A 21237-nucleotide genomic window follows, 5' to 3' on the forward strand; every position below is an offset into this window, starting at 1 on the left:
TAAAAATAAAATAAAATAAAAAAAAAAAAAGATTAATTCAGTATGCATTTCTGGCAACTGCAGTTTCCCTTCAGAGAGGAAAAAAAAAAAAAAAAAAAAAGCAAATCAGCTAGTGATCTGAAAAAAATTAACGGAAAAATTATCTTTAATTAAATAACATGTTTTCTGCGCAACAGTTTAAATTTATACTGAATCGCATATCAGCATTTTCAGTGAAAATTCAAACCTGACAAAATAACTTTTGCTAGCATATGGAGTATTAGACAATGGAATATTTTGTCCTTTTGTTTTCTTTCTAGGATGTAAAAATGGCAGACAATATTCCTTGCAGTAAATTTTTCACTTGAAATACTATCTCTGGTTAAATCTCTTCCCTTTTACCTCTCATTTATGTCACATGGAAGCCAAGCACTGGCTTGGCCAAAAGCTCTACAGCTAAAATTGTGCTGATTCATGTTTTCCTAAGCTATCCCTGCTAGTTCTTGGCCTGAGACTATCCTATCTGAAGTAGCTGAAAACAACACACATCTATTGATTAGTGGTCTTGGCTGCCTCCCTTAATAAGAGATATTAAAGAAAAAGTTCCGGATTATAAATAAATATCCCTGCCATATGCTAAATGGCATCTATTCAAGATTCAAGGCAGAAATTTTCTCAGTTCTGAGACAACAATGCAATCAGTAATTTGTTTTACTACTTAAAAGTACTGCTTAAACTACTTTAATAGTTTAAATCACAAAATACTTATCTGTTGGTTATTTCTAAAAGGAAAAGTTACAGTTCAGATATGTTTACTGTTCTTTTTTCCTGTTTTTTGAATAACATGTAATATTGCTACTGTTTTAATAATATAATTTTGGAAACACTTGGTCACTGCAAACACCTAGAAATGTGACACAGCCACAATGAAATGAATGAGATTTTAATTACTATTCCCATGCCAGAAACTGGGGCCATCTCTGAATTCCTCTAGGAACTTCCAATAAAGTATAATTAACATTTGCTTGTAAATAAATTATTCTCCTACCAAAGTTGATTAAAAGTATTGTAGTAGTTGAGTAAGTTACTTTGTATTCTTTACAGTTACTTAGGACTTCTAATTAATATACTAGAATACTCTGAGCCTTAAATACTGCAACCACTGTTTAATCTTTATGATCATGACAATTAATATTCTTTATTAATCAAGAATCACTGGATTTGACAAAACTAAATGACAGAATTGCAGTTCAACTTCATGCTATTTTTGAATGCAAAACATCTCTCTAAATCATAAACATATCGAATCTGAGCACTGGGTGTGCTATACAATAAAACCAAACAGCATCAAAAGACTTGTAGATATTTTAAACATATCTTATTCTACAGTATATAATCCACTAACACTCTCTCAGTTCAATGTACTTAATGTTAGGCATCCTTCTTAGAGGAGTGCTATTGTTGGCTCCTGCTGTAATCAATACAGAAGGACAGAGAAGCAGTGTGATTTAGTTAAATTCAGGTCTGTACTGCACTCGGAGGTGACTGTCTCTCTTATTGATAATAAAAGGAACTGAAGCATTGAATTCAGAGGTCTTAATTTCTGTAATATTACATGAAATTATTTCCTTTATCTCCTTTTTTTTTTTTTTTTTTTTTTTTTTCCTTCTGTAACACAGTGTTCCAAATCTGGAATTTTGTCTTGTTTGAACTAGATTGTTGTCTGAGTTTGTTGTCATTCCTATAAGCAAATTATTTTTACTGTTTCCTTCAGATGGTAATTTTTAATTGGGATTGAGGCTACAGAATTGGTATAATACAGGTATTCTGTAAGTGAGTTTGTGAAAACATCCTAATTTTCTGATATTGAAAGCACTGAAGGATAGGCAATGCTGAGATTTTCTCAGTGAGCTTTCAAAGAAGGCATGAGCAAAGTTCATGCAGGCTTCTTACGTTGTTAATCTCAGTTGTAGCCAACTTTTTTACAAGCTAATAATTCCACACTAGTGATACATGACTAGCATTGATTTAAAAAACAAAGTCTTAAAAGATGATTCACTTTGCCATAGATGCCTGAAATAGTCATTCATTGTTATTTGTCTTACTGTAGAGTTTACAGAAGTAATTAGTATTGCATTTGGCAAGCAAATGCAAACATCCATTAGCTAAATGACAAAATATATACTTTGACTATCTTTGTCACTTTCACTAAAACCTTATCAACAGTAATTGCTGAACAGCATCATAAAGGAGGACACTTCTTTTAATATACTCATAATTGGGTGGGAGAACACTGAGGTATTTAAGGAAATAAATTATTGATAGCCTAACCTATCTTTGAAACTAGAAGAGAGAAAAAAAATCCATGTAGTAACCTGTAAACTGCAGATACATGGAGTTATGCTTATGAAGTGACTGATCTGTGAATAATTTCTACCCTTGGATCCATAAACAATTGTCATTAAAAAAAAGAAAAACAAAAAATACAATATATCACAAATTTTATGTGATTATTCTTTGTTCTATAAATTGCCAACTGTATTCAAAAATATATAAAACTTCCTGTTAAATTCTAAGTTAGAAGGGATAATTTATATAATGATTTTCTAAAAACTGTAAGATTAGACAATTGACAATTAATATGTAAACATATTAATGTTTTATGTTTTAATCTGAAGCTTATACTTTAGTTATAAGACAGGTTGGAATATGTCTACTTGTGTTACTATCACTTAGAAAGCTGCTGAGGAGATGCAACTGATGTTTTTGCTGACAGTGCATGGAGACGACTTCTCTGTGAGATTTCTGCTTTTGTAGAATTTCAGTTATTTTGAAACATATGTGCACATAGTAGCAAAGTTGACGAGAAAGACATTTTCTGTAAGTATTTCTGCTTCAGTGTAAGTAATGCAGAATCCTCCAACCAGTCTATAAGGTAAATTTCTGTGGAGGAAAATGGTCAATGAAATGAAATCCTATTGTCTACACACTAGAAGAACAAGTAAAATGTACAGTTACTAGACACATCTAATCCTCTCCCTCCATTGTAAAGCACTGCAAGGTTAGGAGGTCCAGCCAGCTTCTTCACCAGGGTTCTGAGCATGCTGAGACATTTCTAAATGACTGGAGACTGAATGCTTCCTCCACTTTTATGAAAACATGATTTCAACTCTGGTACATTGCACAGAGGAATGCTGCTGCTCACCAAACTTGTATGTATACAAGGATGATACATTAGTATCCTCTGACAAATATCCTCTTATTCTGTAAACACATGGGCTCTCAGAAAGGAGAGTATATATAGTATACCTTCTGTAGTAAAATTGTATTTGCAGAATTATCTGCGAAAACGTATCGGTTCCAATGGCCTTGTTCACATCCAGCTATTTTGTACCTCTCACAGAACTATAGAGTTCTGTTGTTATACAAAAAAAAGTAAAGAAAGTAACTACTTTTCCATCTCAAGCACCCAGAAAGAAAAAAAAAAAAGATTAAGTACAGTAAAAACACACTCAAAAACAAAATTAAGGAACACATCTTGTAAGTACTGATTATTGAATAGTACTTATGTTTCAGCATTTGTTTTAAAAGATCATCCCAAGAGTTACTAAAGCTTTCGGCCTCTCTAGAAGCAGTAAAGGAGCACTTTTTCTATGCTTCCTCAGTGCACCATTCTAACCAAGAAGGTAAAAAAAAATGTAAGTAGAAAGGGGAGTCCCACCTGGACTTCTTATAAAATGGCATAATTCTTGTATAAAGTAATGTGTTCCTTTGTCTGTGTGTCTGCTAAAAAAGCATGATTTTGAACAGAAAATTACATAGACTTCAGCCAATGTTCCTATTGAAGCAGATGGTAAAAGCAAGTCTGCTAACCAGCACCTTTGGGATGTAGTGTTACAGTGCATTGAAGCCATTCTTTCGTTAACTTTAACAGTTTTGCATTAGTGTAGCTCTACTATTTCATGAACCAAGGTAGTATCTCTAAATGTCACCAGAATGTATTTATGACAGGCTGCTACTAACTCAAAACCTTTATTTTTTGCATTTTTTTTTTTTTTACTCCACATATAGATTAGACTGCTTCTAGTCGTAGGTGTTAAAAGGGGAATACAGTCACTCAGTTACAACTTACTGTTGTAAAAAGTATGAGAGAACAGCTTGAGGAAAGCTATCCTCAAGTAGGCAAATTCCAGAAACAGGCTTTGTTCCTCTTTCAGTGTGAAAAAACTCATGTAATCTCTAAAACAAATCCTGTAAAGTGATGTAAAATGAGATACTGCCTCAAATTCACAATGGATATAACATAATAGAAGACATTAAGTTGATTTTGACTGTTTATAGAGAGTTTTTTATATACTTGTAAGATATACGATACAAGATACTCTATAATATAAGATCATAGATGGGTAAAAATAGTATAAAATACCATTATGTGTGTTCATATAAGTAACAAAAACAGCTACCTCAGCAGTTTCCGGTGTTAGGCAAGCTGCAGATACTTGAACATATATTTTTGGTAATTCCGAACGTATTTCATTTCTTAGTTATTGCATTAATGGGTGTTTTCATCCTATTTAGCTTATTTGGAAGTCTAGCAGGGTCAATTCTAGGTCACCATGTAGTAATCTCTAATAAGCTGGTATCTATGACTGTTGAGACCAGACATAATTACCACAGGTGAGCTTGCAATTTTCTGCATGTTTTACTGTCAGTTATCAAAATGCCTGATGTTCATTTTAGCTGCATTCTCTATATCCTATCAAGCAGGGAGGATCACAGTGAGTTCTTAGGAAACATTATTGCTACTGGATTACTAGAACTGGCAGCGTTTGTCATGGAATCTTGTGGCCATAAGACAAAGGGCCACTCATTTAATCACTGACCAGAACAAACCCATCTTCTTAAATAAAGGGTAGAGAACTGAGAAAGTATTTTTCAGGACTGACAAAGTGTTATTTTACACTGTTACTAACAAAAGAGTTAAGGTAGGATCTAACAGTGGACATTAAGAACATTCTAGAGAAATAAAATGAGTAAAAATCAAATCTCTTTCTCCAAAATGTCAAGACAAAACTTTATCTGTGCACTAACCCAAAGGCACCCTGTCTGGCAAAATTTCATTTAGGGGTTGTTAACCCTTTCCAAAAAGATTCATCTCTGTTCACTGCCCTTTTGCATACCATCTCATAACACACATATTCTTTTTACTCTTACTTTTCTCCATATGTGACACTCAGATCTCAGATACTACTGCTGAGAAATTTCTGTTTGCTAAGTAACTTCCAAAGCTACGTTACCACCTCTACCTTTGTGTGTGAATATAGCTATGACCATGCTCAATGATATCAAAGACTCGTGTAGTGTAGTTTTTGTCTCGAGCTCTGTTCAACTGTAGATGTAAATAAAGCATAGATAAAAATAAAAATAAAAATAAAGCCAGATAAAGCATAGTAGAAAAATGCAACAAAAAAGTAGTATTTCCTATGAACATTTTTCTAGCTGCCAATATTCTGCAGCTCTTTCATTTTAGAAACTTAGTAGATTTATATTTAACACTGTCAAAATACTTTTCTCTATACTTTCAGAACCTCTATAAACTTAAAAGTTTTTGAGATCTTGCAACAAAAAGTTCCTCATAGTACTACATTCTTCCTGTTTGAATCTACCATCAGTGCTTTCTGTAATCTAGATTGAGAATATTTACTTTCTGTAAATAAGATTATTACTACTTTCTCCCTTTATATCTTATGACTGGACTGGGTAATCTGAGTGATAAGGCTGAGATTTTTTTTGCATTCTTCTGCCTATCCCTCCACTGAGAGAATTATTACCTTAGTCTGGGTACCTTCATTGGTTCTCTTCAAATTCAAATGACTTTTCCACTGAGACTTCAATCTTAACATTTAAGTAAATTTCCCCCATCTATTTCTCCTTTTTGCATGATATGTGTTTCCTGCCTAATTGTGAGAATGAGACCCTCTTCCGTGCATGCACATTCCAAACCCAGTGTATCAGGGCTCAAGTAGTACTCAGTGCTGATTGGTATTTGCATTGCAAGTATGTTATTATTTTTATTTCAACACGTGATTTCCACAATGCCTATTTTATCACCATGCACTAAAGTGAGAAATGTCAATATATCCAATAAAAACAGAAGGATTTTGGTCACTTACCAAGTGAAGATAAGACACAGTAAGGTGGATATTAAAATGAGGACTTGGTTAAACATTGCAGACTGTGTACGTTGGATGGCTCTGTGAAGATCGTTCTGCATTAATGGAAAATAGCTGTTATTTTTGGCTTTGAATTAATGAAGCGTGAGCTGATTCTATAGAATTACATAGAGTCCTAATAAAATTCACACATTCAAATCCACTTAAAATTTGCTGATCATGTGGAAGGGTGCAAAAGAACCAGCTGTGATTCAGTGATTGTTTAACTAGTTCTTTGTTCATCCTGGCACAATTCTGATACCACTGCAAGCTGCCTTAAAGTTTATCTGTTCATATCTAGCTTACAAATTACAGGCTGCAGAGATTAATTAAGGCATAGCAGTTGAGTTCCCTTTAATTGTATGTGAATGCATAAGTAGCTAAAGAACTAGCCGTTGTAACTTTCCCTCCTAATGGGCATTGCAACAATTTATACTAATTTGAGATTTCGCTTTATTTTTTTTTTTCTAATTTTGATGGAGAAAGTTGCTTTAGTAATGCTTGACCATTTGTGTACTATAACTACAGATCTGGTTAGCTTGCTAGAAAAGTTGGACAGAGGACTGCAATGCCAAAATCCCAGTTAAAGTAATATATTAAAAAATAGAAAATACAAATTAGTTCTTTTCTTTGTCATACTTACAATCATATTCTCCAAAGCATGCTTTGCTAGCCAACAGTTTAAAAAAACAGGAATAAACAGGTTTCTTAGGACTGGCCAGAAAATCTGAACAAATTAAAAATGAAAAATGAACAAATTAATTAAAAGTCTTCTATTCAAGAAAATAGCAGCAATGAAGTACTCAGGAAAAGTATATCTTAATGAACTGCATATAAGACAAAATGATTAAATACAATTTATAGAGTCAATATAGAGTCACAAATATAGACAAAATAGATATTCTTTGACTTTTATGTCTGACAGTTTTATTTTATTGATTGTGTTGTAATTTGAGGTAGGGGTCTGTTGGTTGTTTTTGGGGGGATTTTTTTGCCTTGTTTGGGGAAAAAAAAAAAATGATATGCACCATTTCATTTAAGTAAAAATCTGCCGTGTTGTTGTTGGCTAATTTCAGTTTCCACAAGCACAATTCTTTCATCCACACAGAATTCACTTTCACCTCAGTGAAGAGTATTAGTGCAAATATGAAAGTGTCATATGTATTAATAGGTTTACCGTAATGATGAAAGGGACAGCATTTATTATTTCCAGGAGGAAGGGTATTCGCAGAATTTGTTCCCAGATATTTCCCTTCAAAGAAAAAGAAAAAACAATAAAAAGTGTGTCATAGTAAGTTTACCTACGCATCTGATAAGGAATATATAAGATATTCAAATGCCAAACACATTTATCTAAATAATTGAATTTAATGGAAAGTATTTGTCCTACAGATTTAAACATGTGTAAAATGTGAATATAGAATACAGGATACTCTGGCTTAACTATTTTTTCTTACTGTTTATTATAATTTACCTCACACATATACTGTTCAAATCTATATTTTTACGATAACACATCCTTGCATCCATATGACCACATATTTTCATACTGTGGCCTAGTTAGTAAGACAGCAAAGAATGAAAAATTGTAATTGCGTTAACTAGTCAACTCATTATGTCAGCTAATGAAGAGCTTCATTAAATTAAGTTTCTAATTTTTTCGAAGAGTAATTTCTGTTTCCTCATATTGCATTTTTAGGTACCTTGGAATCCTACAGAAAGATCATTTGTTTTTTTTTTATTCTTCCAACACTGGTTTACTTTAATTTTTGCATGCACACTTACACATAGGTAAGGTTCTTTTCCTAATAATAGGTTTCCTTTCCTTAATAATTCTGGTTTTTGATGGAATCATCATGTAGCATGACCTTCTGATCAGTTCTGTCTGCATTTGTTTTCTTTCTGCTATTTGTTTTTTTTCTTAGACGCCTCTAAATCTCTAAAATCCTACATTGTAATACTTTAGCTTTTGGTTGTTTTAAAGAGACAAAATTCCATTGTATAAGAATTGTAGAGATATATGTGCAAAGCACATGCCCTACTCAGAAAATTTTATATTGAATTAACTGTTGTGATTATCCTCATGCACAGCTAACTGCCCTATAGTTCATATTGACATTTAATATAAATAATGCTCTGCTTGTATTTCTTATAAAATTTCATGTCAGAATATACAAGATCAAAATTCTGCATTTTTGCCACAAACACTTCAATACATTTCAGGGCTTGCTTTTTCTTGATCTTACACAAAATTAGAGGTCTTCCCATGTAATTGAATGGAAGTGGTACAGATTTCTCGATCTGCCTGCCACCAGTAGGAAAAATACTATTTCTTTTCCACATCTGAGCAGTAACTGTAGTAATTAGATGTTTAGATGAAGATTATAAATTTAAGAAAGAAGATAATTAAAATTGAGTGCCTTACAGGTATACTAACTGTATGTCAGTAGTCCATCACAGGTAATGGAACAACAATGCAGCCTATATAATATTGCAGTGATTTGCCACTACAGAATCATCATATTTTCATATTTCTAATTTTTCCCTTTTATATCTAGATGCCATTGTACCTATAGGCAGGGATTTTTGTCTTCTATGTAATCATAATTGGTGGGAGTTAGACATAATTGAATAATCTGTAATATTTTGTGTGATAACCAGCCCTGTAAAGAAAACTGAAATTGTGAGACTGTAAGTCAAATTTTTATTGTTGGAATAATAAAATGAAAATAAACCACTGTTAAAATGTGTACTAATAGCAAGGAATCATAAGGAATATTTCAGAAAACTGACACTTTCTTAGCATCTGTCTTGTTAGGGGCTGCATCCCAGAAGAGGCACGTTAGAGATGCTGTACTGAGTGAAAAAAAACAGCATATGCTACAGCTTTGGATACAGTGGAGATAGGAGTCAGGCAACTGAAAGAACTTACCTTGTAGCTAAGATAACTCAGCAATAGTGTTTCAAAGAGACTTATTAAAGCCACTGAAACCTTAAGTGAAGAGAAGAAAAAAACATGTACATTAATACCATTTTCTAAATAATATGATATAAAAGATCATATTAAAAAGGAAATGCTATGATTTTCCCTGCATCTTCTGAATTCATCTCAGCTAACAGCATTTAGCATGAAACTTAAATAGTATTCTTTTCTGACTAAAGTGTAGCCTGTGACTTGAGTCCCATACGTCTTTTCCAGACACAACATTCCAGAGAGCCTGCAGTGTGGCCTTTCCATGGCTTTTAGGCATTCCAGCAATCAGACAGACCGTTGCTCAAGTTTCAGTTGTCTGTTCATGAAAACTATCAAGATCCTTTCACAAGACAGAGATGGGAAGCAGCAGAAACAAATAACAGAAGCTAGACAATTCTTTACTTCTCTGAAAAGATGTAAAAAAATGTGTAGAAAAACATTTTTCTAACTGTGTATAATTGAGAAATTTTAAAACACATTAATCATTATTGATTTTAATTTTTGAATTCAACTGATTTTAGCATGTCAACCTTCACTTCAATTATATATAGTATATTATATAATATAAAATATTTAAATAGTCAAATATCAAAATTGTAAAAATTTTACTTAAAACTATTATGTGTATTAAATAACCACAAAAATTACTTTCATACTTAGCACAACAAATATTTGGATTTTAATGGATATTATAGGGATAGTCTATCAAGAATATGTACAATAGCAACTGGATCTGAAATAAAATAAGTCTCTGGAATTCTAATTTTGAATTAATGCTCCCTACTAAGAATCTAATGCTCACTAACTCAGAAGAGGCACTATTTGCAAATATAATATCATTACCTAAAATTAAAACTAATACTACAAAGCAGAAAATTGTTTAAGTACGTCACCAAAATATGATGCCAGTTTTCCAAATAAGTAGCAAAGCTTTGTATAAAATTATGTTGTACCTCAAATAAAAAGAATTTTATTTTCAAGTATCGTATATATCCTACTGTGAATGCATTTATATATATGTATATGTATACACAGCCACATGTATAAATTCCTATGTTTATTAAATCCAAATATTAGCTTAAGTCTCTAATCATAACTTAATATGGATAAAGATGTGAAGCAACGCTGAAATCATTCTTCCCCTTCGTCATTTACCAATACAGTAATCCTATAAGCACTTTGCATTCCTTACACAGAAAGGCCAATTACATCTGAGCTTCTCCATTAGGTTTTAATATCACTTGACTGTAGTGCTGTCCATGAGAAAAATGCCCACACTAAGGTGAGCATTTCTAAGGGCTAATGGGATGTGTTTTTTATAATATAGACCTCTAAACATCCGGCCTTCTATATTATGAAGTAACCTTAGCTTTTTAATGGATTTTACATGAAAGCTCAGGAAGTACATGTTAAAAAAATACTAGTCATAAGAAATTATGAAATTTAAACTCTTCACTATTGGAAATATTTACTAGACTACTCAACAGAGCTTGATATTTCTACAAGAAAAGACTCCAAATTCTATAATATTTTGCTACAAATTTTCATACTTTATATATATATATGATAAAGGCATACAATTTAAACTAGTTAGCTGAGATCAGCTTATCTTTCCTTTATGGATTTGTTGTGTTTGTTAATCAAGTAGATTTCTTCAATTTTTCCATATATCATTTAACATCACCAAAATGCTGTAAATCAATATTGCAGGTAGTAAAATTGGCCATTTACTTATTACCTGTAATCCCCATAAAGGCAAACTTCGATTCACCCAAATAATAGGAGACCTGTTCATTGCAACACAAAAACAAATATGGAATTTAAATAAATCAAAAGAAAAAAAAAAAGAAAAAAGAAAAAAACAATTGTACATATCAATGGAAATTACAGCAGTCTTATATTTAAAAAAATTAAGTAGTAAAGATTTAAAATCAGTAGCTATCTACTGAGTATTAGCAATTTTTTTTTCTATTATAGAGTCAATCACTAAATTCACATGGGAGTAACCCAATACCTTGCGACACCAAAATGTTTTATTGGCTTCAGTGGCTGCTAGATCATCTCCCATGATTCTAGGAAGACTAAAGCAGTTTGAGATTTTGATTCTAGAGATGCAGAGGAACCATTATTTGTAGCAGGAAAGAAAAACTTGACAGTTCTTTTGTTTGATTTTTTTTTTTCTATGTAATGGTATAAATGGCATCTACATAATAAGAACAACATATCTTGGAAAAATACCATGTTGTTTTAATATTTACTAAACCCAGTGATACCTGATAGAGTGCTGCTAGAATATGGTACCCTCAGTGACAGTAAATTACCGTTATTTATTGCTAGTCATAATTTTTTTCTAAATAATAAGGGTGTCTATTTTTTGTTTTCAGCAAGATATATAGACATTACGGGAATTCAGAGCTTACAACAGCAAGTCTGTTACATAATCAAGAGGAATAATTAGAATTTTAAAGGCGGTTTTGAATATTAATGAAGTTGAAAGTAACTGATGGGGAGTTATAGAAATGTCACCATGATATCTTAAAATATCACTATTCCAGACAAAGTTGATTTGTCTTCCTCTCCCAGCCTCCCTCACACAATTATGTGGATTTTTTGTTTGCTTTTTTTAATAAGGAACTCACCAATCAATTGTTCCGGGTGTGTAATTTTGATTGTAACAATCCCGGTTTAATTCCTTGCTGATAGTTGTCATCACATCAGCGCAAAGTCCATTTTCATTAGCAAATGCACAGGGGAACGCAATCATAAAAACATACAGGGGAAAGGGCTATTAGTTACACTATTAACTATAAAATTTTATAAAATTCATGCAATAGTTTGAAACACTAGATGATGAATATAAACATTTTTAAAAGTAAAATAGTTTTTTGAATGTAGTTCTGGATGTGTTCTGTATCCATAGAAAAAGGTTACATTTTTTAAGATTTATTTTCAAACATGGTCCAATTTAAAAAAAAAATAACTCAAAGTATACTTTCAAAAGCTGAACCAATAACAGTATATATTGAAGATCTAGAGATACTAGAAGCCAGAACACAAAGCTAAGTTGGGATAGAAAGACTGCATATACTTGTCATACTCTCAACAGAAAAGACTGCATCAAGCTACATTTCGTCTTCTCTTGTGAGGATGTAAGCTGGGTTGCGGTTCCATGCAAAAGTAATTGCAAAAGCAAGAAACTAGTGACCTTGATATAAAAAAAAAATAGAGCTGTTCTGTGCACGTGATGTTATTTTGCCTTGAATTGCTGGTACAAATCCTCCCTTCAAATAGTTATGTAAAGATGTGGAAATTTTTTGCGTAAATTTCCTTGTTCATCCCTGACGCCTTTTCCATGAGTGAAGTGGGACTTCCTACACAATTTTGTGCCCACAGTTATTCCCAGTAATGATTTTGGTCCTCTGTTAATTAACTTGGACTTCAAAGAATGCTTGCTTCCGATATTGAGATCCAGGAGATTTATGTGAGGACATCTGTACAACACAGCAGTGGGCAAACTGGCAAACAAGGTCAGCCAAAAAAGAAAGGGATCTAATAGCTGCATTCTTACAGGCTGTGAATAAGACAAATGCTAAATGGTATGCATTAATAAGGACATTTTACATTTTAAGCTTTGCTGGGTACATCTGGTTTGCCTAAAGGAATAAATGAAAAATACTAACTTGTGCTAAAAGACAGGAAATAAGTCTGTAGTGGGAGTCTATGGTGAAAAGCATTCCTCTCCAAACTGTAATTTTAAGATCAACCATATGATAGTGCTTTATACGGCCACTATGAAACTGCATGGAGTAGTTTCACTCATTAAGCTATGGCATTTTTTTCACAACATTATTTTTTTTCACAATGCGGCACTTGTAAGATTGCTTTATGGCAGTGGTTGGGTATAAAGCCCTCGAGAAGCGTATGTGCAAAACTATTGACAAAATGGGGTACCATTTGGGTACAGGGCTTGTTTGTCTGGGAAGACAAACAGACTTTAAAGTCTGGTTCTTCATGACTACATAGAAAACAATTACGTGAAACCTCTCAGCCAGACAAACTTTATACAGTAACAGAACTGTCTAGTCAATTAATGTTCCACAGCTCAATACAATGGAGTGCTATACAGAAAAAAAAAAAAAAAAAAAAAAAAAAAAAAAAAAAAAAAACCTAATTATTAATTGTGAATTATTAAATGTTTAGAAGGAACAAGGAACAAACATATCAGGGAAGGACTGCAGAATTAAGCAGTCTGCAAAATACAAAAAGATGTGTGCATATGAATACAAAACTATTGAAATACTCTTGCCAGTAGCAGAAGTGCTGTTGTTATAATCAATTCCACATACTCAGTTATACCATTTCTGTCAAATACATTCATTGGAGCTCCTTACAGTTCTTAGAAGCTCTTAGAAGATGATATAAACAGTTTCTTCATGTCTGAAACTCATTAGCCACAAAAAACATCTGAACTATGGGTTTCTTTTCCACGAGAAAATCGCATTACTTTAAATTGGATTCATGAAGTCCAATTATACTTTGTTATGCAATCATGCTTCAAACTGCAATAACAAGTGCATTATTTATTCAAAACCAGAAAGAATATCATTGTTTGAATTTTTGCAATATCCCTTCTCTAGCTACAATTTTTTATCAAACTATACATCTCTTTCAGTGCTTGGATTTGAGATTTATTTTTTTAAGTTGTATTTGTGGAAAACTGTATGCAAATTAATTCAATTGTTCTGTACTGTTACAGGGAGAATCATAAGGGTATACAGGGTATTATAAAGTACTATTCCCTTCTCAATTCCTTAATGTTCAAACATCTCCCTCATTTCATATTATGTCTTTTCAAATCCTGAAATGTTACTGCTACTCACTGTGGAGTGGCAAATAACATCAGCTGTAGAATCCTGCATAGTGTTTTTATAAAAATTCTATTTCTTTTTTCCCAAACTACAAAAAGCAGCAACTTGAATAATACTGTAAGATTTCTCTCTAAAGATCAGATCAACTTTTATCAGTTGCTACATCTTAAAATATCACATTGATAACACATTCTGAAATAACATATTGGGAGAGAACAATTGACCACATTGTTCAATTAGCCACAAGAAAAATCAACAGGAACTTATCCAGATTACATATTGGTTGTTGAGACTTAGTGCCACAGGAAGCCACTGCAATCTTTACAATTTTTCATCAGCATGGTCCCTATTTGATTCCTGTGACCTATTGAAAACATTAAAACTCAGTTTTGGCAAACTCATTTTCAGTGACACAATTTAGGGGGTGTACATATATGCATACATATGTGACAGGCAACTGTGCCCACCAGCTACAGACAAGCAGCAGTTTTTCTCACTGAACTACTCAAATGTCCTGTACTTCTCTTTTTCATATAAAGACAGCATTCTTCATGTAAAATTCATACTCTTTATACAGTAGGGTCCAGTCACACTATCATTAAGTCATTTAAAGGCGCTTTACTGTTAATGATAGGAAGATGCTGTTCACCTCAGCAGCTTAGCATTTGTTTTGTGATTGAAAAGATGGCCAGAAATGAATTAAGATATATTTCACGGTATACAGAATATAACTATTATTAGGAAGCATTAGTGTTTTCTGCTTTTCAGATTCACAGAGGAAAAAATAATTAGTTTTAAATATTTCTTCCTTTATCGTAACTCACTTGTATGGGGCTGCTGAATCATGGCCTGAACCTCTGATTAATAACCTGAGGCAAGCAATGAGTCAGTCACCGGAGCACAGGTGAAGGCAAATCACCTGTGCTGCAGGAAGGGTGGAGCCTGGCTCCACCTCTCCTAGACCCGTTTAAGAGCTGACTGCCAGTGGGGAAGGATCTTTTCTGGAGATCCGCTCCACTGGAGTCTATTTCGTGAGCCCAGGGTAAGATGAGTGTCTTTCTTTTCTTACTCCAATGTAATGATTACATCAGCCAAGCTCCTGGATACACTATACCATCTGTATGTTCATTGATTGTACACTATACCCTCTGTATATCCATTGATTATACACTCGCTATAAAATGCTTGTAAAAAGTTGATGCAAAAGTACTGATATTTTTTGGATGGAACTTGAATTTCAGCAGAATTAACATTTATCATGGTAGGTCTTCTTAATATGATGAGAGAAGTAAAAGGATGCATATTTTAAGGGCTTTAGCTTTGTGATACAAAGGCTAATTTGAGAAGAATCTCTTCTCAAGCAGGAGAAAAGAAAAAGGTTGTCTGGAAAGCTGAAGAAGGCTGTGCGTTAACAAAATTTCAAGTTCCTGACTTGCTGTGGTGTTGTGTCTAAATTTCAGTGATAATTTTTTTTTATATCCGTGCTCTGGTTTTGGAGACTGCTACTTGTTTCCCCTCTACACACTCCCTCTCCTTGAAGAGATACATGCAGAGTCAAAAAATAACGTTTTTTGCAGTTCTTGCTTTTCAAGGGTATTTTTTTTCTGTTCTTTTTTCGGATGTTCTGATTTCTTACAAAAAGTTTTGACAAAAGATTCTCAAATGAATTTTCTGTACTTCCTATTCACACATCCCACTCTCATGTACTGTTGAAGAAAGTCTATTTTCTTTAACTCACTTCTCTTTGGAGTTGATTCTTGAAATCCTATGCATTAGCTTTTCTAGAGCATTATCCTATATAGTTTTAATCAATTTCAATCAATCTTCAGATGTGCAAATTAGAATTCATACTTAGTCCTTTGCCTAACATTGTGTGAAGAGTGCTAGTTCTGACACCTTGAGCTTTTGAGTATTTGTAGCCATGCTTTGTTTCATTCAGTATTTAAGGCTGACAGAAGCAAATCAAGTGAAAGTAGTAAGTTAATTGAAAATGGTGTTTGTTATCACTCAGGATTGATGATGTTCAGTATTTCCACTATATAAATGGAATCGGAGCAAAAGATTGCATAAATTGTAATACTTTTTTCAAAAATTGGTGGTTGATTGTACAACACATTGGAAAAAAGCTGAGTATCCAGTGGCCTATTTGGAATCTGCCAGCTGTGGATATTCAAAAAACTGTGCATTAGAATGATGGAACATCATGAGTTCATAATGTACTTTTGGTCTCCTCCTCTTTTAACTGTTTAGAGAATTCAGAGGGCTAGAAAGCTATCATCAGTATCATCTGTGTGAAGCTCAGTTTCACATATTTGTCTAATTGTGACCAGGATCTAAAATCTTAAGTAAGACAGCTAATATTGCAATATCTGTGGTGCGGTTAAGTCAGAACTATATACAATACTCTTCTTATTTCCAAATTACATTGAAAGGATTTTGCATTTAGGTGTCTGAGAACTACTGCATAGCAACATAAATTTTCTCTGGCAGGAGAGTTAAACTTCTAATAAATTAATACTGATTAGTAGCTGTTCTGCCAGCTGAGGCATCAGAAAAGAAAGAAAAAAAGAAAAAAAAAAAAATAAAGCTGTTATCTAGAGCTATTTCATGTACAAGAGTACAGGAGGAAGAACAGTGATCCTTAACAGCTCTGAACCATCCCAGCTGATGTGGAAGCTAATTCTGCATAGCTCCTGTCTGAAGCTTTATAACCACGAAATACAGAATCCTTGTGTGGTAGATTTATTCTCTGGGAAGCCATTCATAGTTCCCACCAAAATATTGTTCCTTATTCATTTCTCCATAAAATTAATTTATATATGTATAACAATGCTTTCAGAGGACAAGTAACAAAACAAATATTACCATCCGTGTCCTTGTGTAGGGTCGTCCAGAAGCACACGAATTATGTATAAGAAACAGCTTAATAGCTTAAGTGAAAAATTGAATAACCGTATTCTCAGACCTATTTTAAAAGGAACAGAAAGAAATTTAGGCTGTTTATAGTTTCATTCACTTTTAAGGTAAAACTAAAAGGAACTAAAATAGCCATGATACAACAGAGCAAAGATCTATCCAGCCTGTACCTGACATTGCCCTTTGGCAGAAGAATATATGAATATGCTTGTCAGATGCACAGAAAATACACTTTTCCAACTTCCAGAAATCTCTGGGTTAAGATTTGATCCCTTTTAAAGTGGAGATCTAGACAGTTGTTTTGCTTGAAAGCTATTCTTTACCATCCGTTGTTCCTTGGATCTTTTGTAGTTTTACAAATTTCTTCTCAAAAGGAGAACCAGAATGACATACAGTATTTGAGATGCAAGATACAGTAGCATGAGGAAGACATACTTTCAACCGCAGAGGCTATCCAGTGGCAATTATTTAAATATTAATATCTGGCAGTCTTCATGTAGTAGTTTCTCATACAGAATACATTAATACTATCCTAACATAAAATATTAAACTGTAGATATTTAATGTTGAAGCTGCATAATTAGGAATCCAGAAATCAGGATATCTGAAAGTCATGCTGAATGCACAACTTTAACTGATTCAACAGCTTCTTCTATGGACCATACGAATACCGAAATGTTCTATATAATAGATCTGAAATACTAAATACTATCACAGAATATTACGGTATGTCTTGCAAACCATAGGTTTACTGCAGAGAGACAGGATTCCTCCACAGGAACCCAGGTGGACAGTTGGTTCTGTCACACAGGCATTTAATTCGGTGCTAATAGGAGCCATTGAATACTACAACAAAACTTAATTGTATTTTAATGAAGCTTTGGAGTCATTGGAGGATTAGCCTTTCAGTCAGTCTTGTTATTAGTCTTAAAATTAATGAGGGAAGGCAACCTTAAGCACTATTTTTTTTTTTTTCAGTCGTGTGAACCAGGAGTCCAATTATGTAGAGCTGAGAGGCCTTCTGTCCAAAGCAGAACATTAATGACTGGGTCTCACGAGGATCTGATTTCCTTTGCACTGAGTACATTTTATTTTTGAACTACAAATATGGTATCATACCTGCTAAACTCAATATAACTATTTCTGTGATTTGGGAATGACAATCTCATCAAGCATAATCAAATTTGTGTGCAAACATGTCCTATGAAGCTGTAGTTATCGCACAAGAACTAGGTGAACTTCTACAGCATTTCATCGTCTGTAAGCTAAGGGTTAAAGTCCTGTGCTTAGGTCTTGGCCATGAGAAGTCCCACAGCTGATAATGTGTGTTGCTATGCTATTATTTGAACAAAAAGTATTTTTTCATCTATACTATAATCTTGTACATTTTGGAACTGTAGGTGAAGAAGATACAAATTCTTTGTCTATGCTAATGATTTTATGGAAGAGTTCTGAATAGTTACTGTAACAATCAAGTCAAAAAAAAAAAAAAAAAAGAGCAAATAACCTGAACAAAAGAAGGACAAAAAAGCACACAGATTTCTTTTCCCTATCCATTTTGTGTTATCATAAGTTCATCATTTGTTTCTTCTGTTCCTTAACTTTGTAAATGTTTATCTTGATGTTAAATGCTTCTTTTTTGTATTGATAATGGGCCAACTTCTAATAATCATTTGAATTTATTGTTGTCCTAAATTCCAAAAGAAAACAGTGCTTTTATGATTTCAAAAACAAATCAGTACATGGCACTCATGCTCCTGGCTGCCACCTTAAATCTTAATTCTTAAGTCTTGGTCTTGAAAGATTGAAAACTGTTTATAATGAAAATTCTCCAGATCTCTTCCATGCTGTACTTGAAAGTGCTTCAGGTTCTGGGTATCCCAACTGGGCTGTTTCCCATAGATTGAAGCATGGTTTTAACTCCTTATAGGCGTTTGTGGAAGGTCTCTAGGCATGACAGAGAGCATATATGGTAGTCTGGGTTACATGGACAGAGCAGACAGTAGGATCTGTCTATGATACGAGACTGGTTCAGGCATTACAAAAGTAAGGTAAACAGACTTCAGGTGTATCTTCTGCTTCAGCTTCTGCATATGCCCTGACAGAGGAAGTGCGTTTGGTCACTCCTGCTAGAGATGTAATAATTCATGTAAGTAAATATTTGCTGGTCAAAATTTTCTGTAGCCTCATAGTTAGGGATGTCATCTATGAGCTGGAAGAAACACATTTGTTCCACTGTTACGGAGATCTAAGATTTCACATTGGAGGAGGAGGTAGTCACCAGAAGGCTGGAATTTAAAATAGTTTTTCATTTATTACTTTCTTACAAAGAAGGTATTTCATACTTCTGTTTGCTGGTTGACTATTTTGGTCCTGTACTTTATATAAACTGCTTGGTTTAATTTTTTTCCTTTTTTTCCATTCACAGATTGTTCAAATAGCAGAGTCATTTACACAAATTATCTCAGCTTTGATATTGATGACTGAAACTTGTATTCAGCTATATCAATCATATACTGTTATGAATAGTTTAATGAGATTATAATTCTACCTTGTCCTTGTAAGCATAATGTGCATAATGTTACATGCGTTGTCTTCTTCAAAAGAAGAAAATGGCAATAACAGTTTCAAATCTGTTTGTTTTCTGAAGTAAACGTAACTATATAAAACTGAGAAGGAAACATTAACATTTGAACAGGTATCTTCTATCTTTTTGACAGCAGTTTTAAGTATAAAGTAATAGAATACCTGATACGGTATAATGCAATTCTTTTTTTATTATTACTTTTTCTTATAACTTCTTGGCACTACCACTACAAGCATCTTCAGAGATAATTCTCCAATCTAGAAATCTGATCTACATCAGAACAGGGGTGATAGGGACAACAGCTGAAGATTTTACTATCGCCTTCCATTTTTATTTCCTAATAAATCTCCAACACTGCTGGCTTTTAGCAAAGTTATCTCAGTAGCAATTGGCTTTAGGAGTTAAATCAAAATATGCTGTTAATAATTCATATCCTGATGACAGTTATCTGTTTTATACTGTCTCCATTGAATTGAAAATTCACTTATTTTTTCCTTTGAGACTTATTTTAAGCTGTGTGTGATCTTGGCAAGTACAAGCAAGTCATAAAAATTATTTTACTTATTGTAGCTGGCTGACACCTTTTTTAAATGTCTTTTGTGTACTGTTTTAATTTTATTATAAACTTGTTTACAGAAGGTTGAGTGGTAGCTAAGCTGAAATCAGATGTGGATGGCCTTATTTTACTAGCTCATAAAAATGTGTTTGGAACTGGAATAATGAATGAGGCAATTGATATTTCATGCCTGTTCCTGGTCTAATTAGATTGGTATCCTATCAAAAAAAAATCATATAAATTCTGGACTAATAGCACTGGAGCATGAGATATTACTTCTCACTCTGTTCTAAACTTACTTGTGAAGTCTTGGACTCATGAAAACTTTGCAGAACATCTGTAATTTGATATAATACTGTCTGAAAACTTGAGAAAATAATTCAGTAGAATCAGTAATGACAGGAAATAGATACACAGTATGTGAAGGAGGGTTTTCAGTGTTCTTGTTGAAACCTAAGATCTAAAGGGCCAAATCTTTTTTCATCAGTTCCCTATACCTAACATAATCCCCAGGAGGATCAGTCAACAGTTGCCTTTCACTCCTTATTTCAAATAAAATTCTATAACCTACAGCCTTTTCCTTAACCTCATTTTCCTAACGGAACAGAGATGTCATATTATAGTAACTTAGGACAATTCTCTTAATATAGTTAGCCAGAAGTTAAGTGTTGGCAAAGTAATGGCCATGAGTTCATACCGGTTAACTACCTTCAGGTTTTATTTTTGTGCTACTTATGATAAATATATTTGTTTTTAAATGTATGGTCTTTAGTTCTTCCATTAAAATATGATTTGTAAAGAGGTTTTTGTTTTCATTTTTTAAGATCTAGGTAGGGGAAAAAAATTCCTACCTTTATCTCAAGTATGTATTCATAACATTCCTATCATATCTGTGAGAAGAGGTTAATAACGAGTTTAGTCTCATAAAAATCTGTTTTGTGGACTAGTTCAGGGAATTAAAAAAAAAAAAATAAAAAGGTATTTACTGCTTACAGCTTTGCAGATTGTTTTTCTAGCCAGGGGTAATACTCTTTTCTAGTTCAGTAGTTCAGTATGCTTTTCTGTCTTATCTCTTACTCCACTATACACTACATGAACCCTCTTGGATCAGCTTCCTGGATGTGTGTAAACACAAATGTCTTAGT

The 21237-nt window shown here is 33.2% G+C and overlaps 1 protein-coding gene across 1 annotated transcript in view; it reads right to left on the reverse strand.

Moving 5' to 3' along the window:
* KCNT2 (potassium sodium-activated channel subfamily T member 2) overlaps positions 1 to 21237 on the reverse strand; it is a 123230-nt gene that overhangs the window by 78064 nt on the left and 23929 nt on the right. Inside the window, exons 3-9 of the mRNA XM_085231521.1 lie at positions 16899 to 16998; positions 11805 to 11861; positions 10904 to 10952; positions 9124 to 9183; positions 7369 to 7443; positions 6835 to 6918; positions 6153 to 6247 (exon numbers count right to left, since the gene is read on the reverse strand). Of these exons, the coding sequence (XP_085087647.1) occupies positions 6153 to 6247; positions 6835 to 6918; positions 7369 to 7443; positions 9124 to 9183; positions 10904 to 10952; positions 11805 to 11861; positions 16899 to 16998 (520 nt within the window). The remainder of the gene's footprint in view (positions 1 to 6152; positions 6248 to 6834; positions 6919 to 7368; positions 7444 to 9123; positions 9184 to 10903; positions 10953 to 11804; positions 11862 to 16898; positions 16999 to 21237) is intronic.

The sequence above is a fragment of the Meleagris gallopavo genome, chromosome 10 (assembly GCF_905368555.1).
Source record: "Meleagris gallopavo chromosome 10, MGAL_WU_HG_1.1, whole genome shotgun sequence".
Classification (NCBI taxonomy): domain Eukaryota; kingdom Metazoa; phylum Chordata; class Aves; order Galliformes; family Phasianidae; genus Meleagris; species Meleagris gallopavo.